This window comes from Dermacentor silvarum, chromosome 10 (assembly GCF_013339745.2).
Source record: "Dermacentor silvarum isolate Dsil-2018 chromosome 10, BIME_Dsil_1.4, whole genome shotgun sequence".
NCBI classification, from domain to species: domain Eukaryota; kingdom Metazoa; phylum Arthropoda; class Arachnida; order Ixodida; family Ixodidae; genus Dermacentor; species Dermacentor silvarum.
Genome location: NC_051163.1, coordinates 35,147,584 through 35,162,680, shown reverse-complemented (window position 1 = coordinate 35,162,680; position 15,097 = coordinate 35,147,584). Strand labels below are relative to the sequence as shown.

At 48.0% G+C, this 15,097-nt stretch overlaps 1 protein-coding gene across 1 annotated transcript in view; it reads right to left on the bottom strand.

Annotated features, from left to right (window-relative positions):
• Positions 1 to 15,097, bottom strand: part of LOC119431010 (protein tyrosine phosphatase domain-containing protein 1-like) — a 100,798-nt gene that overhangs the window by 31,129 nt on the left and 54,572 nt on the right. The window contains exons 3-5 of the mRNA XM_037698480.2: positions 14,691 to 14,771; positions 8,900 to 9,015; positions 5,096 to 5,117 (exon numbers count right to left, since the gene is read on the bottom strand). Of these exons, the coding sequence (XP_037554408.1) occupies positions 5,096 to 5,117; positions 8,900 to 9,015; positions 14,691 to 14,771 (219 nt within the window). The remainder of the gene's footprint in view (positions 1 to 5,095; positions 5,118 to 8,899; positions 9,016 to 14,690; positions 14,772 to 15,097) is intronic.

The window sequence follows — 15,097 nt, the reverse complement described above, 5'->3', positions numbered from 1 at the left end:
ATTATGTAATATCTTGCTTAGGTTGTGCTTTTGCGTCGTCTTGCTCTTATCTGGATCAATTAGATGTCTAAGACTATTCCATGTTTTGGCGAGACCAATCTGTAGATCCATTTCTTCGCACGTGCTGTACCAGCATGGAGGAAGAAAACCCAGGAGAGGCCCCGGCCAGCACGGAAGTATTGGAGAAGGTGTGGCGGAAGTCACGTGCTGTTATTCGCAAAGGAGCACTGGGACGGGTACCCCAAATGTCAACGTTGCCATAGCAACCGCGCTCCTGAAGCTTTCGCTGCTGCTCTTGGTCTCTGAAAAGTGAGATAAGATTTTTCCACCGCTGTCTTTTTCGCAGCACCTTTTGTTCGCGAGAAAAGCTGACTTAGGAGTGTCGTGTTTAAGCTTGAAAGCTGTGTTTGAGGTCTGTGAGTGTGAGTGTCCGCCACCAACAGATACACTCAAGCAGTCACGGCGCGGGTCTTCGTCGTCGTTTTCAACGTGCCACAGAAAAACACAGGCGCGCGTCTGCTTCACTAAAACTGCTACAGAAGTTTCGTAGGCATTGTTTTCACGCGCGCCAACAGCACACACTTCCGGCGGCTCGTAACAATGCAAGTTCAAAGTTCGCGCCCATCTGCTCCGGTGAGCTGCAGAAACCCTGATTGGAGGCGCAAAGGGAGATGGCACACCAACATGGCTGCACTTCCGGCTTCAAAAACGTGACGTCAGGGCCTCTCCTGTTTTGTTTCTTTCCTCCATGTGTGCCAGTTTTGTCTGTATAGTTGGTCCGCGTAATTTTTTATGTCCTGATTTAGCCTTGCAATGCGTCTTCGTAGGTTACTATTAGGGCATCGAGGCACCCTAGACTGCGTGTGCGTGCCTGCTCTCCTACTGCGGCGCATGCGCGCAGCTCTGCCGGCCTCTGCCGCCTGTGCCGCCGACTCTCTCTGGGCTCTTGCCTGCCTCTCCCCTAACAGTGTCGACCACGGCGTTTAGCCGTTCCGTCACGTAGCCAGCGTTTTGACAGCGGTTGTGTGCGATCACACAAACAACGCGCACAACTGTTGTCGACGGCGGCGGCGTTTTGCCCGCGTTCGCACGGAACGCGCGCGGCGTTGGTGACGTGTTTATGAAGAACATGCCAACCTTTGCCGTACGCCCTATGGTGGTGTACCGTATCATAAGGCCATGGCCCCTGTGGTCACTGAATAAATGAAAACCACCGGATCATATATATTTCTCATTCTTTAAGAGTTCAAATAACCAATTACACCATCACATATTATTAGTCATAATTGGAAATACATAATTCCGACCATAGTAAAGCTTCGCTGGTCTTCCATCTCCACCCCAGTGGAAGGGCTGACAGTTTTTTATGAGAAAGATTTTGGACCACCGGTCGAAACCACATGTACAAGGTAATTACTGGCTGCAGTCATCACGAGGAATGATAAACTACTACTTCACCATCGTGGCCGGAACGCGTCACGTCGAACCTCCCGAGGCCCAGTGGCATCACGTCATGTGCACGTCATGTGCAGCGGTCATGTGCAGCAGCTACGCTGCATTGTGATGTGATCTGGAGTAACAGTGGGTGAGCAGAAGCATCACGTGACCCGCAGCTCAGTTTCTGTGGCTACAAATAGGGACACCGTGACTGACAGACGTATATACCACGCTTTTAGAAGGATGAAGAGGAAAATAAGGCAATGTAAGAAGGCCAACTACACGCGCGTCCGGTTTGCTACCCTACGCAGGAGGAATGGGAGTTAGGGGATGAAAAGAAGGGGGCAGGAAAGGCGAGGGAGACGAGGCACTAGCAGTGCGAACACGTGTGGCTCTCGATCACGCCTACGTGTCATCGGTCATTGAGGCCAGTCGACTTCATAAACGGCAGTGCCAGCGTCACTTAGTAATCGATGCAGGCATTGCGACGCGTGGGATATGGTCCAAGAATATTTGTCTCTGAATGTTGTTGTCGCTTCTAGGCGCTGTGGCTTCTATATTTTCAATATACGCGGCCGGGGCATAACCTGTCCTCAGCGGCTCTCAAGCAAATCACATTGGTGTTTTATACACTTCACATCCTAACCTAATCTATGTTGGCACGGACGCTTCGGTTTCGGCAAGTTTCACGGACACCTTTGTTGTCCCAGTTCGATCGGTCTTCGTCGCGTATAAAACTTCCCACATCACAACATTCAGCGTTATCTAAGGTCGTCGCTCATCGCGCTGTGGTGGACTATCTCGGAAAATACACAGCTCGCAAATGTATTCTACGATTATCAGGCAGCACTTAAAAAGAATTATGATTGATCCCTCTGTCAATAGGAATCGGTAGAACACGAAAGTGAAACGTGTCTTCACAGAAGCTGTTGCATGTTTGCTTCGTGAACTCATGGTCGGCTGCAGGGAAAGGCGCACGATTTGCGGGCCGGCGACCATGTTGCAGGTTTGTTGGCGAGCGCCGTCCTGTTGGCGAGTGGCTTCGGCGAAGGTGCGACCATTCTGGTCCGCCTCCCTAGCGGCTACGGCAGCCAATCGAGCTGCGACGCGCACAGCTGCAGGAATGCCAGTGGCAGAGTTCGCACCGTGCGCCGCGAACGCACGAAGGCGTTCTGCTTCACGCTGGCGTGTCTCTCGCCGGAGCAAAGCGAGATTCGCCCGGTGACGTTGTTGCCGTTCTGCGCCTTTTAGCGCAGCAGTTGTCTTAGGTGATGCCATCGCAAGCCAAGCAGTAGGCGATGCAAGCCGCAATCCTCAGGTGACGAGGCGCCATAGGCCAATCCGACGCTAACTGCCCACACGAGACCACAGAAGTACGTGAATTTGTCCGATCTTCGTGCTTGTGGATTTAGACGTTCTTGTGACTTTGTTTATTGCGCTTCATATGCCTTCGTTGCAGTAAATTTCCGAGCAATGTATACTTTTCGAAGTGCAGAAGACGCTGCGAACACGCGCAATCGCTACTAATTACAACGGTTCAGCTTGGCGAGGTGGGCAAATCGAAACGCGCCAAGCGTCTCAATGCACTGGCTTGCCCGCGATAAATTCGTAAGGGCGTTTTACGTCGCGTTTCGAGGCTTTCGTCCGTGGCGTAATGGTTTTAAAATCGGGCTTCTCTTTCAGAGTTCCTGTGTTCGAAATCCTGCCGTCGGACAATATTAATAATGTTTTTAAATGCGATGCATTTCTTGGCGAACATTTGCTACTTTGGCAGTATCTATCTATCTAGCCGCCTACGTCTTGGTGCTCTCATGGTCGCTTCGTTAACTTGGTATGTACCAAAACTGGCATACTATGACAAGAGTCTATGACGAACATAAATTATATGTCATGACATGCGTGTCATGTAGGTCATGAAACAGTCGCCCACGTAGTGGTGCTCTCAAGGTCATTTCGTTAACTTGGTAGGCTCCCCGCACATTGCGTCGCATAACATCGATTCACACAGGGCGTAGGATCTGCCGGCTTTTTATTTCAGTGGCTGCAGGGATATTGTGATATCCTTGTAACCACGTTGCGGATAACTATGTCCAATGTGTCCACGCTGGAGCGCCGGCACTCCTTATACCGTTATTAATATTGGACGCTGCAAGACAGCTTCGTCATTTCGCGCGTAATCTCACGTTGGCTAAATGGCAAACTCCGCACAACTCCAATCGTCGCTTCTGCAGCCTCGATAAGTCATTCGCGATTGCAGTTACCACCAAACTTCACGGAACAATGCAACACGATACTCTGTCAGGCGGGGCTCATTGTATAGCCTTCCCTAATTCATACAGCTATCGCATTAACATGGCTGACTCATTCTTCAGCGATCAGTGCACATGTGAAGAGACCATCGATCATCCCCTCCGCTAATGTTCCCGCTTCGACAAACGACGCCTTGATCATACTGGACTGGACTTGTGAATAATTTTACCTTACTCATTGAGAAAACGTCACAAATCTGTGGAACATAGTTCTTTCCATTCGTTAGAGAGAGAGAGAGAGAGAATAAACATCTTTAATATGTAAATGCAGCTTTGGAGAGGCGTCCTCATTCCAGAATGCCTTGAGCTCGGGCCGCGTCCTGGGCCCTCGCAATCAGCCGTTGCTTGTTCGTTAGATACTGGAATACTCAGAAGAAACTAGTGCGGTCTTGCAAACGGGATCGCAGAAGTCGTGCGGAAAAAATAGAACAGACAGTAAAGCCCAACTAATCCAACAACTAACTATTCTGCTGTGGTCATTTTTCTGTATTTACAGGTATACTATGTTTGGTTTGCTTAAAAGCGCTGAAGGTCAAATTAGGGCGTTCCATCAGCCAGCTCTTCAGAAAAGTACGTCAGCTGGTAAATATTCTGCGGAGAGCATAATGGACTACGCCAAAGCTGTCACCAGCGCTGTTTCGGTCGTTGTTTCGCATAGTACATCGATAAAGGGATCGTAAATGACAAGAAGTAAAGATTTCTCTTGGGGCACTTGCGAACCGCTGCGATTTGTAATTATTTGTGCCCCAATGTCATTGCTAGCCACTCACCCGTAGCACCACGTGTTGTTCTTCTAGTTACGACCTGCCTGTTTTGACAACACGTTACGTGATGACGCTATTCCATTGCTTCCTCGATATCATCGGTATAAGGATTACTTACATTGAAGTAAGTTTGTAATTTCCTAAATGACATTCCAAATAATCAATGATAACTGTGTAAACTTTTGAATATGAAAGGCGTCACGTGACCTGCGCATAGCTCTAAAACAGTAGACGAAAGACATTTCTCGTTGAACATGATCCCGTTACCATGGCTTCGCGTATCGAAGCTTGAAGAAAGCCACAAAAGCGCTGCTGTGATTCCTGAAGGCAACCGTACTGAGTGACGGCTTGCGATACAGTGCTAAGAATTTTCAGCACATTGGCGATACCAACACTGGCTTTGACCTCTTTCTCTTAATGTTGTCCTACTCTTTTTCCTTCCCCCAGTGCAGGGTAGCGAACCGGGATCAATCCTAGTTAACCTTCTTGCCCTTTGATTATCATTCTTTCTGTCTCTTTTTCTTTTTTTTTTGAACTTTTATAAGGGTGGCAAAAGAAACCATGCTATTCGGAAATTGTGCTTACCATCCGAAGTTGTAGAAGAAGACTGCTCAGTCCATCGAGTAGTGAGCGTTGAGGAGGGAGAAAAAAAAGAGAACCACAAATGATGAGTGTGCGAATGATGACCCTTGATGGAAGGGAAAGGGTATCAGCTCAAATATTATGTGGTACGTTAAGCGCACACCATAGATATACAGTGTCGAAATGAAAGGTAATCGGGTGCTTCGAAGTCCGAAAGCACCGGAATGTTGATCTGACTTATTTCCAATAATATTTGTCGACACTTCGAGCAGCGTCACTGTTGCGCCGCCATTAAAGAAAAAATAAGTAAACAGAAGACAAACAATAAGGGTTGTTGTACGGCGGTGAGTCTATGTCGGCACTTATGACGCTATAATGCGCCACCGCTATGATGACATGTTTTTACATTTATTGACATTATTGTGGCAAAACTAGTTGCGCGGGCTCTTCGAATCGTTTTCTTTGCTGATAATCACAATATCGTCTGCGCTGCTACTGTTTGTTTCAGTTTCTTTTAACCATTCTTTTCGTAACGAAGAAAACTAGGCAGCGGCGCATCTTCAAGCCAATTATCCCAAAACCACCGAATACCTTACTCAGACAAGAATAAAGAAGAAAAAGAAAGCAAATAAGAAGAAAATATTAGCACACAGCTAGACACGCGAACACAAGTCACAAGCACACAAATAGTGTCAATATACTGGCACAACCGGAAGTATGGTCCACTACTTGGGACAGTCACCCATTATACATCACTTGTGCGGAGTGATCATCCACACCCCTTGTGTGGGGCAGTGAGCAGGAGCCCTTTCGCGTGTGTACATATTTACTGCACATATATGTACTAGCACATAAGCCTGTCCGTGGTAAGGACAGTATACGACAACGACATGTAGACAATAAGAAGCAGAATGTTAAAGAAGGCAAAAAGACGTAATGTCACTCGTACGCAGCCCGTGAGATTAGTGTGCACAAAAATATCGTGAGAGGCACTGACGGCATGCCTCTGTTAGTTAGAGCGTAACCACGGTCCAAGCACTTTGCTCACTGCGAGGGGACGTCTGTTAAGGGTGTTCAAACGGGCACGCAGGCAAACCCGCCGCTAGGTCATATTGAGGGCGCGACTCTTGATCACGCCTTAACGATATCTTCAGCACCGGGCCACATAAAAGCTCATTTTCTACTCCCCTTCGTCCCTAACGTCAGCACACAGCTCAGCATCTTTCAAGCCGCGATCTTCGCAGTCCTGAAATTAATCAGCATCCGGAAGCCTTATACTGCACGACTCGGTACATTCGTAACCCACATAAACGCGTTCTTTCTCTATCTCTCTCTCTCTCTTTCTCATTCTCTCGTTGAAGCAATTCTTCCAAAAGCCGCACTCGCTCCCTTACATGACCCGCCAAGACGAGGCAATATGGTCGGTGCATGCGTTATACACAACCGCGCCGAGCATTGTGCGTCTAGCCCCGGACACTATATATGCGGAGTCCATTAGGGTCGCGTATCCATTCCGGCTTATAACGACCTCCTCGCAGGAGATCTTCTCTTATCTGTTTCCCCCTCTCCCCTGCTCATCGCTGTGGGAAGCCGTGCACGACCGAAAGCGGACGCCTGCTGCCCCAGCGGAGATGAATCGAGTTCGTGGCCAGAAGCAGCTGCCTTTGTTGTCGATCGTCCGCCGACACTGATTGCTTGTTCGCTCACTAGGATGTAGTGTAACGCTGTCTCTAGACTCTCGGGAACGGCAGTACCACGGTTTCTTTTTTTACCGCGGTAGAAACAGTTCGCTTCTGCGGCCTGATATAGGAGCTATACTGGAACCTCTACTTCAATTTAACCTCTGCTTTAATTCTGTGAACCTAAGGCTGTCTGCGAATAAGTTGTGATAGTTTTGCGTAACTCGCCTTTCTCGATGCCGCTGCAGTTTAATAACGTCGAGGGCCGCCTTCGGACCCAACGTAATTAGATTGTGGCGGTATAGTGATGGTGCTGGTACATGCGTGTACCGCGGTCGGCAATTGGTCCGCCTCAGCGCTGCTGTCCGGACTCGCTGGTCCGGTCAATCTGTTTCGAATTCTGTCGCGCATTTTCTATCATCTCGCGCTTGACCCCTGCGTTTACTTTGCTTCGTCCGAGAGTCTCGATCACGGTTTAGCAATCCAGTCTAACGTAGGTGTGGTTATTTTTTCCCTGGAGTTCCGTGTTGAGCGCCCGCTTCGCGTTTTGCGGAGCAACGCACAGACGTCCGTGACGAGCGTCGCTCAATCAGCCCCTATTACGCTAAGCTTCTGGAAGATGACCTTTTCTCTAACCGTAATCTCTGGCATAATGAGTAGATAACCGGAACTGCGCACTAGCACCGTCTCTCAAGCCGTCCTAGACTTAGGCTTAGAGGTTTGGTGTTATTTTTCTGTATTTTTTAAGAGGAAGAAGCGGGGGCGGAGGGGGGGGGGGGGGGGGAGAGGGGAAGCTCAGTTTTCTTTCTGTGTAGTCGAATAACATTATATTTCATGTCCGGGTTACTGTATGAATTGTTCCCCAATAATGGCGTTAGTTTTCCGAGATGAATATAATATATTGTTAGGATTACAATGCCACTGTCTTTAACATTGTGTAGACAAACGTCCGCGGCTTCTTAAAGCAGAGAGTCAATAGCAAAATCGGTTGTTCAAATTAGTGGGAAGCAAGGACACATTCAAAAGGCGAGAGCCACGGATTGACATAGTGAACCCTTTTCTGGCCATTGGGCTTACATGAATTGGCACAAGTATATTGCCTTCTGTCACCGCCTTCTATAAAGAAAAAAAAACAAGACTACAACGTCAAGCTACATCACCTTACAAGCATGCTTAGGAAACGGAGTGGTGGCTCGGTAGATTCAGCATATACTTCCTGCATTTTCTTCTCTCTCAACTTTAAACAGGCCAGCTTTGAAGTAGTTCATTAACTTTATAATCCCATATGCTTTCTGCAGCATTCTCACAGTTTGTATATGAATCACAGGTGCATTCTGTAATATCCCCGTCCACTTCGACGCGTCAAGTATACTCTTAATTGCCGAAAACGTCAGCAGCGATAATTTGGCGAAGAAAAAAGTTTATTTATAAGGGCCGAATTTTTCATTTTGTCAATTTTAGCGACCACACTACTGTGAAGCTACATCATTGTGACGTCATAAATTTTAGCGTATTTTGCAGTATTTCGGCTGTCCTTGCAACGTGGAAATAGACGCCACGCTCACACGCTTATCGCGCTCTCGTGCTATGCAATACGCCTCACAAATCTCCCCTTCAGTCTCTTGCGAATACTGTGGCAAAAGCCTGTTGCTGCAAACATCTGTTTCCGCATCGCGACTAGAAATAGAATGTCTACAACGAGTCTTGACATGCGCGCATGATTCAAGAGACGACTAGTTGATAGCCTAGTGGTTGTTCTGTCCTTCCTGTTCCCGTAAGCGTTCATTTAATCGTTCCAGTAGAAGAACGTCTTCTCTCAACCTGAACCAACTATACAGCCCAGATCGTTCTCCTTATGATGTTAGCTTGAGTGCATAGCGCTACACTGCCGCTCCTTGTAGTCACTGGATCTCTACGCACAATCCTGAGTGAAACACGCGGCCAGCACTGCACGCCAACCAGCGTCCGTGCCACCGAACAAGGCGAGTTCGTTGTGCGCGCTTTCTTCGTGATTCGGTCGCTACAGCTAGCGCCTCGTGGATGAGAGATCTTACGCGGCGCATATTACTCCATACGCGGACATCACGCGCGTACAGTACGTGCTATAGATAGATATATATGCGTATACCTCCGTTGTCCATGAAGTCCTGCGGGTCGTACGAGAAGCCTCCACTCTCGAGCGGGTTACCGCAGTGGGCGTGCTCGCCGGGCAGCTGCAGGTTGAAGATGGACCGAATGCCGTGGCTGTTCGGTAGTCCGGCCATCGTGTCCCGGAAACAAGATGCACGAGGGAGGTTGAGTACGTGCAGTAGAAGTTGAAGTAAGAAGGAAGATAATGATAATAATGCTAATAATGAAATGTACAATAAATGCGCCTACACAAATGTCGACTGCTGTGTGTCTCTGACTTCCCAGCCTGAAACACGCGAGGAATTATGTTCGATGCACGATGAATGTGGCGTGTGCACTGCCTTCAGCTGTTAGTCGCCGCCGCGGTGGTGTCGCAGCGACTGTGGAGATCTGCTGCTGCTCTGCACAAGGTCGCGGGTTGAATGAATGTGTATTTTTCCACGAAACAAGTACAATACAGTGTTGCGGTGAGTAAGTGAGAAACAAAAGCTGCTCATGGCACCTTGACTGGCCCCAAAAACGGAGAAACGTTCGAGCAGCAATGTGGAACAACAGATTTCATAAGAACTATTGAAAACTTTTTTTAAATGCGGTTATATAAATACGAGTACATTGATCACCTAGCTAATAAAGCCAGACATATTTGAATCACAAGTGAAGGAGACACAGTTGAGACGACAATGGCGATGACAGGTGTGTCTATAAAGAGAAGTGCGACACAGATGGATTATGGACAACGCATTTTATAAGTCGATGTTGCAGTGTGTATATGAAACGGACTTGCATGATTATATTTAACTCCATTATGATGCTATGCCAAGTGACAAACCAAGCGAAAAAAAAAGCCTACTTACATTTAAGGATTGTATGCATATTGCGTCAAAGTGTCACACCCATTCAGGCGGGTTGGCCAAGAGTACGCGCACACCCCACTCGCACATACAGAATGAATAAATCAAAGAAAAATCAAGTAAAGCAAAGAACCTGTTGAATCCAATGCACTATTTCATTGAGAAGTCGGTTTGCATTAGAGACCCCTGTTGCACTGACGCTATATGCCCAGGTTTTACGTAGTAATCTATTTCTGGCTTTATTACGCAGACCCCAAGTGAGCTTACTGTCATTATATTGCCGGTCAGCACAGACGGGTTATGTATAATCCAGTTTACTGATATTTTCATTTGACGCACGTGTAACTTTCGTATATGCGCAAATATATCCGTGGAGATACCCACAGACCCAGCAGCAGACAGCAGCCAAGCCAAGTACAGAAGAGTAGCCAAGGAAAGCCTCGGTTTAAAACGGCGCGAACAACAAAGCATACCGGAGCAACGAACAAAGATCTTGAGTGCTAACAACCGAAGCTTTATTGGAATGATTTACATATTGCCACACACGTAGCTCGCTTTTGCGAACCACGCCTCCACTACTCCCCAACTCTCCCGAGCGTACGGGTAGAACCACGGATATGGTTTGAGAAATAGTGCCCTACCAGGCCGCTGGCAATAAGTTCAGCGCAAATAAATTGTCTATTACAACTTACAGTGCGAGTACTCTCCAGCGGGGGAACACGTTGAAAGGCTTCGCCTGCGGCTATCTGATTCCGCTTGTTCGATTATTTCGTATAATTTGAGCCAGGATACGATCACATAACCCGCTCGCTTTCTTTGGAGAGACGATTGCACGGCAAGACATCCGCCGCAGACATAAAAAAAAAAGTATCACAAGCCGTAATGCTCGGCACGCACCCAAAAATCTGAGACGCAGATATGTCCTGGCGTAGACGATGGCGAGATATCGAGTACAATAGCCGCAGGCACGGAATCGAACTTCGACCCGCGTAACCTGCTCACGCAGTTGCACCTTGCCTCCGCCCTCCTAGAGTGTCGTGAATCTTTCAGAAATAAATAATAAAGTTATCGCTGAACACAGACGAAACACAAGTCTCCAAGTCCGGTCACTCATGCCCTTTCGACGCAAGCGATTAGGCAGCGGTTTCAAAACATTGGCGGCACACTCGGTGGAACTCCCGAAGAAGGAGTAAAGCAACCGCAAAGAAGTGAAAATAAGTGTCGGAAGAAAGTTTGAAACAAAGTGAAACAGATAGAAAACAACTGCGGAGATCGACCTGCTGACCTTCGCCCAAAGCCGCGACTGCTCCGGCGTGGCAAACACAGAAAGGTGGAGGCGTGGGGAGGGAGTGGACATCCTTGTTCCGTGCCGGCGACATTGATCGACTGGGAAAAAAGGCTACTGCCACGAGAGCGGCCGGCAAGACGAAGCGCGAGCTTCTATTGTTGTCGTATTTTTTATTTTTATTATTATTTTTTCTCCTCCAAGAAGCGACGGCGTGAGCTCACGAATGATGGCTCGGGCGAAAATTATCGACCAGCAAGCAGGCCTCGGCCGCCTAGTCCCAAAGTCACTTCCGATTACTGTGTTTCCTGCGAGGAAACCGACGGCGTCTAGCTCTCCCCCCTCCCCCCTTTCCGAACCGCCGAGTACCCCCCTTCTATTTCCCCCTTTCTCCCAATCCTCCTTACCTTCCTATCTTCAATCTACCTGCCAATTTTCCAGCGACAGGACCCGAGTTCAAGTAACCCCCCAACAAAGTCCTTCCTCGCCTCTTCACCGCGCTCAGAAAAACCACCATTTCATGCTGTCTTGAAAAAGGAGGGAGTGAGGGGGGGCAGTGCACAGAACACAACACAAGGAAGAAAGCGGGACGAAACAAACGACGTGTCGTATAAACCGATGATGACGCCGCCGCTGCTGCCCTTCGTCGTCATTGAATCGGGCACGCGCTCGGTCGACAGCATGCACTCACGAACGTGTTCTATCGATTCATCTGCCGGGATGGCCCCTGAGTGTGCTGCGTTCGAAGTTATATGTGTACGCATTGTTGCGACAGTCTCGGCGAGGCGCGTAACAGTCGTTAGTAATACTACTGCAAGGGGTGTAGAAGCGCCGCGTGTGCGTGATGGTGATAGAAAAGTCTATATCTTCGTGGAAGCGCACCTACAAATTCGTGCCGAAATTGCGTCAGGTACTAAGGGCTGTCACCCGCTTACTTGTCTCGGTTTCGTTATCATTTCGAGTATACCACCTGGCCTGACGCAGAGGTATGCACGCAAGAAAATGGGGGGGGTGATGCAAGAAACTGCACTGAATCGACCGTGTGCGCATTATGCAATGTCGCCTCTGCAAGGTATATAGTTGTGGGGTAAGTTTGTACATGTTAATGAATACGAAAATGCGGGCGTGGAGTAGGAACAATAGCAACGAAGCCGACAGAACGAGCGCTTACTTACGAGTGATATAAGTTACCCTCCGCCATGGTTGCTCAGTGGCTATGGTGTTGGGCTGCTGAGCACGAGGTCGCGGGATCGAATCCCGGCCACGGCGGCCGCATTTCGATGGAGGCGAAATGCGAAAACACCCGTGTACTTAGATTTAGGTGTATGTTAACGAAACCGAGGTGGTCGAAATTATTCCGGAGTCCTTCACTACGGCGTGCCTCATAATCAGATCGTGGTTTCGGCACGTGAAACCCCATAATTTAATAATTTTAGTCATGTAAGTTGTTTTCAACTACAGTCGATTTTATGTGGGGCGGGCAGACAGTTGTATCAATCAAAGATTAATTGAGCATAAAAGGTCCTTAACTGTAGGAACACCGTCTAACCTATCTTTGCACTGTCGCCGTTGTACATGCGCTCCAAAATTTGATGAAAGTATAGTTTATAGCTTTATTCAGACATACGAATAAAGAAGCGAGTCTTGTGGTCGAGGCTTAGCACATCAATAATAGTGTAGGTGCATGCGTAAGCCATCCTTCGACTATCTTGCATAAAGATGCACTGTCATGTCTAAACAGTTATCTTTCACGTAGGCCCGCGTGTGTCCCTGGTAGACGGCTGGCGCTGCCTCTCCTGAGTTTGCTCAGTTAAGTTTGATGGGCGGCTCTGTTATTACTGAGCATGCGCAGGTAAATTTTGTGTCGACCTTCTTTTCCGCCACTGTGCGACCTTTTAGTTGATAGTCTTCGTTTGTGTTGTTCGTTTCCCTCTACCTACGTCCGCGTATGCACGCCTACCTTTTTCTAACATGAATCCCTACCAATCACGTCCAGTTTTTGTTGTTCTAAACTAGTTCTTATTCCGTAAGGCACACACATATATTGCAACCTCGACATTCTGACATGCGCAGAAGCTACGGCGGATCGTCAGCACACGTGTAACTCTAATCACATTAGAGTTACACGAGTGAGTGAGTGAGTGAGTGAGTGAGTGAGTGAGTGAGTGAGTGAGTGAGTGAGTGAGTGAGTCCCCCCCCAAAAAAAGAAGGAAAAATGCCGAAAATAATGTTGAAAGGCTAGTCATAAAGCAAGCCATTCCCAACAGACCACAAGGAAACAAAATGTGCTTTAGGGAATACATTAAAGCGGTGTAAACATCCCGCTTTGCGCAATGAAGGAAGTGCCAAAGGACCACCGAGGGAAAGACGCCGGAGGAATGCATTAGAGCGGCGGCAACTTTGCTGCTGTAGTGGTGACTAAGCTTACCGCTAAGTACAACGTTGCTATTCGGGTTCTTGCACGTACAGGCAAGTTGGAAGCCGGCATCATTACGGAGTGCCATGCGCGCACAGCAAGTCTCGCCACGTGCCGTCTTGCCCGCTGATCGGGTCTATTGATTGCTCGAAGTTCTCGTGGCCTCCACTCGTATGTGCCGGAAGCGAAGCAGCCTTTCCGGACATGCTTCCCGCTGCTATTAAGGAGCGTCCGGCTCTTAACGGCGGGAAAATTATTTGCGGTATGATGTAAGACGGACTACATCGCATAATGACGTATATCACGTGCTTCCGCTTGCGAAGCTGAGGCAGAGTGAGTGAGTGAGTGAGTGAGTGAGTGAGTGAGTGAGTGAGTGAGTGAGTGAGTGAGTGAGTGAGTGAGTGAGTGAGTGAGTGAGTGAGTGAGTGAGTGAGTGAGTGAGTGAGTGAGTGAGTGAGTGAGTGAGTGAGTGAGTGAGTGAGTGAGTGAGTGAGTGAGTGAGTGATCTAGCAAATGTTTATCATTGTTCATAATATTGAGCATTGTTTATCGTTGATTGACTGTTATAGTAGATTAAGTGCTTGCAATCTAATCGTTTGTATACATGTACCAAGCAAAACACCGTGTTCGAAATTATTCGAGAAATTTGTGTGTGTGTGTGTGTGTGTGTGTGTGTGTGTGTGTGTGTGTGTGTGTGTGTGTGTGTGTGTGTGTGTGTGTGTGTGTGTGTGTGTGTGTGTGTGTGTGTGTGTGTGTGTGTGTGTGTGTGTGTGTGTGTGTGTGTGTGTGTGTGTGTGTGTGTGTGTGTGTGTGTGTGTGTGTGTGTGTGTGTGTGTGTGTGTGTGTGTGTGTGTGTGTGTGTGTGTGTGTGTGTGTGTGTGTGTGTGTGTGTGTGTGTGTGTGTGTGTGTGTGTGTGTGTGTGTGTGTGTGTGTGTGTGTGTGTGTGTGTGTGTGTGTGTGTGTGTGTGTGTGTGTGTGTGTGTGTGTGTGTGTGTGTGTGTGTGTGTGTGTGTGTGTGTGTGTAATGGCTGTGCTGTCGAAAACTTTTTTTCACTTAATTTCAGTTTAAAAGCATCTGCAGTTGTTAGTAACAAATCAGGGTCCCCAGGGGCTGAACAAACTCAGTTTGGCTTGCGGACAGCAGTGATCGTGCCGTAGTCGCATGCGCGTCCTACAAAACGCTGCACTTTTAGGGGCTCGATACCCTCAACGCATGGCCCCAACAGGAGTACTCACTCGTTGAACTGTTGGATGATGTTGTAGCGCAAGATGGCCTCCGTGTTCGGTCTCGCCATCGCCAGGATGTCGTCCGTGATCCTGGAAAGCAAAAGGCAACCAACATGAGTCAGCACTTGTTCATTATTAGCCACTTACAGTGAGTACAATAATTTTTGCAGTGCAATAGCAGATTATCTGTCTTCTTAGGCTCCTCACAAGAGCACATAGGATTGTCGGTTTTTTTCTATTTTGTACAAGAAGCAAGAGGCTGTGGCAATCCGAAGTTTATGAATTGTTTCTATTGAGTAGTCGATTTTCATAGGTATTGATGAATTGCATGTTACAGTCAATCGCTTATAATGTGAAGCTTTCCGCACTATTTTGGAACGAAGTTTCTCTGGACGTTCGACCACAGAGCTTTATTA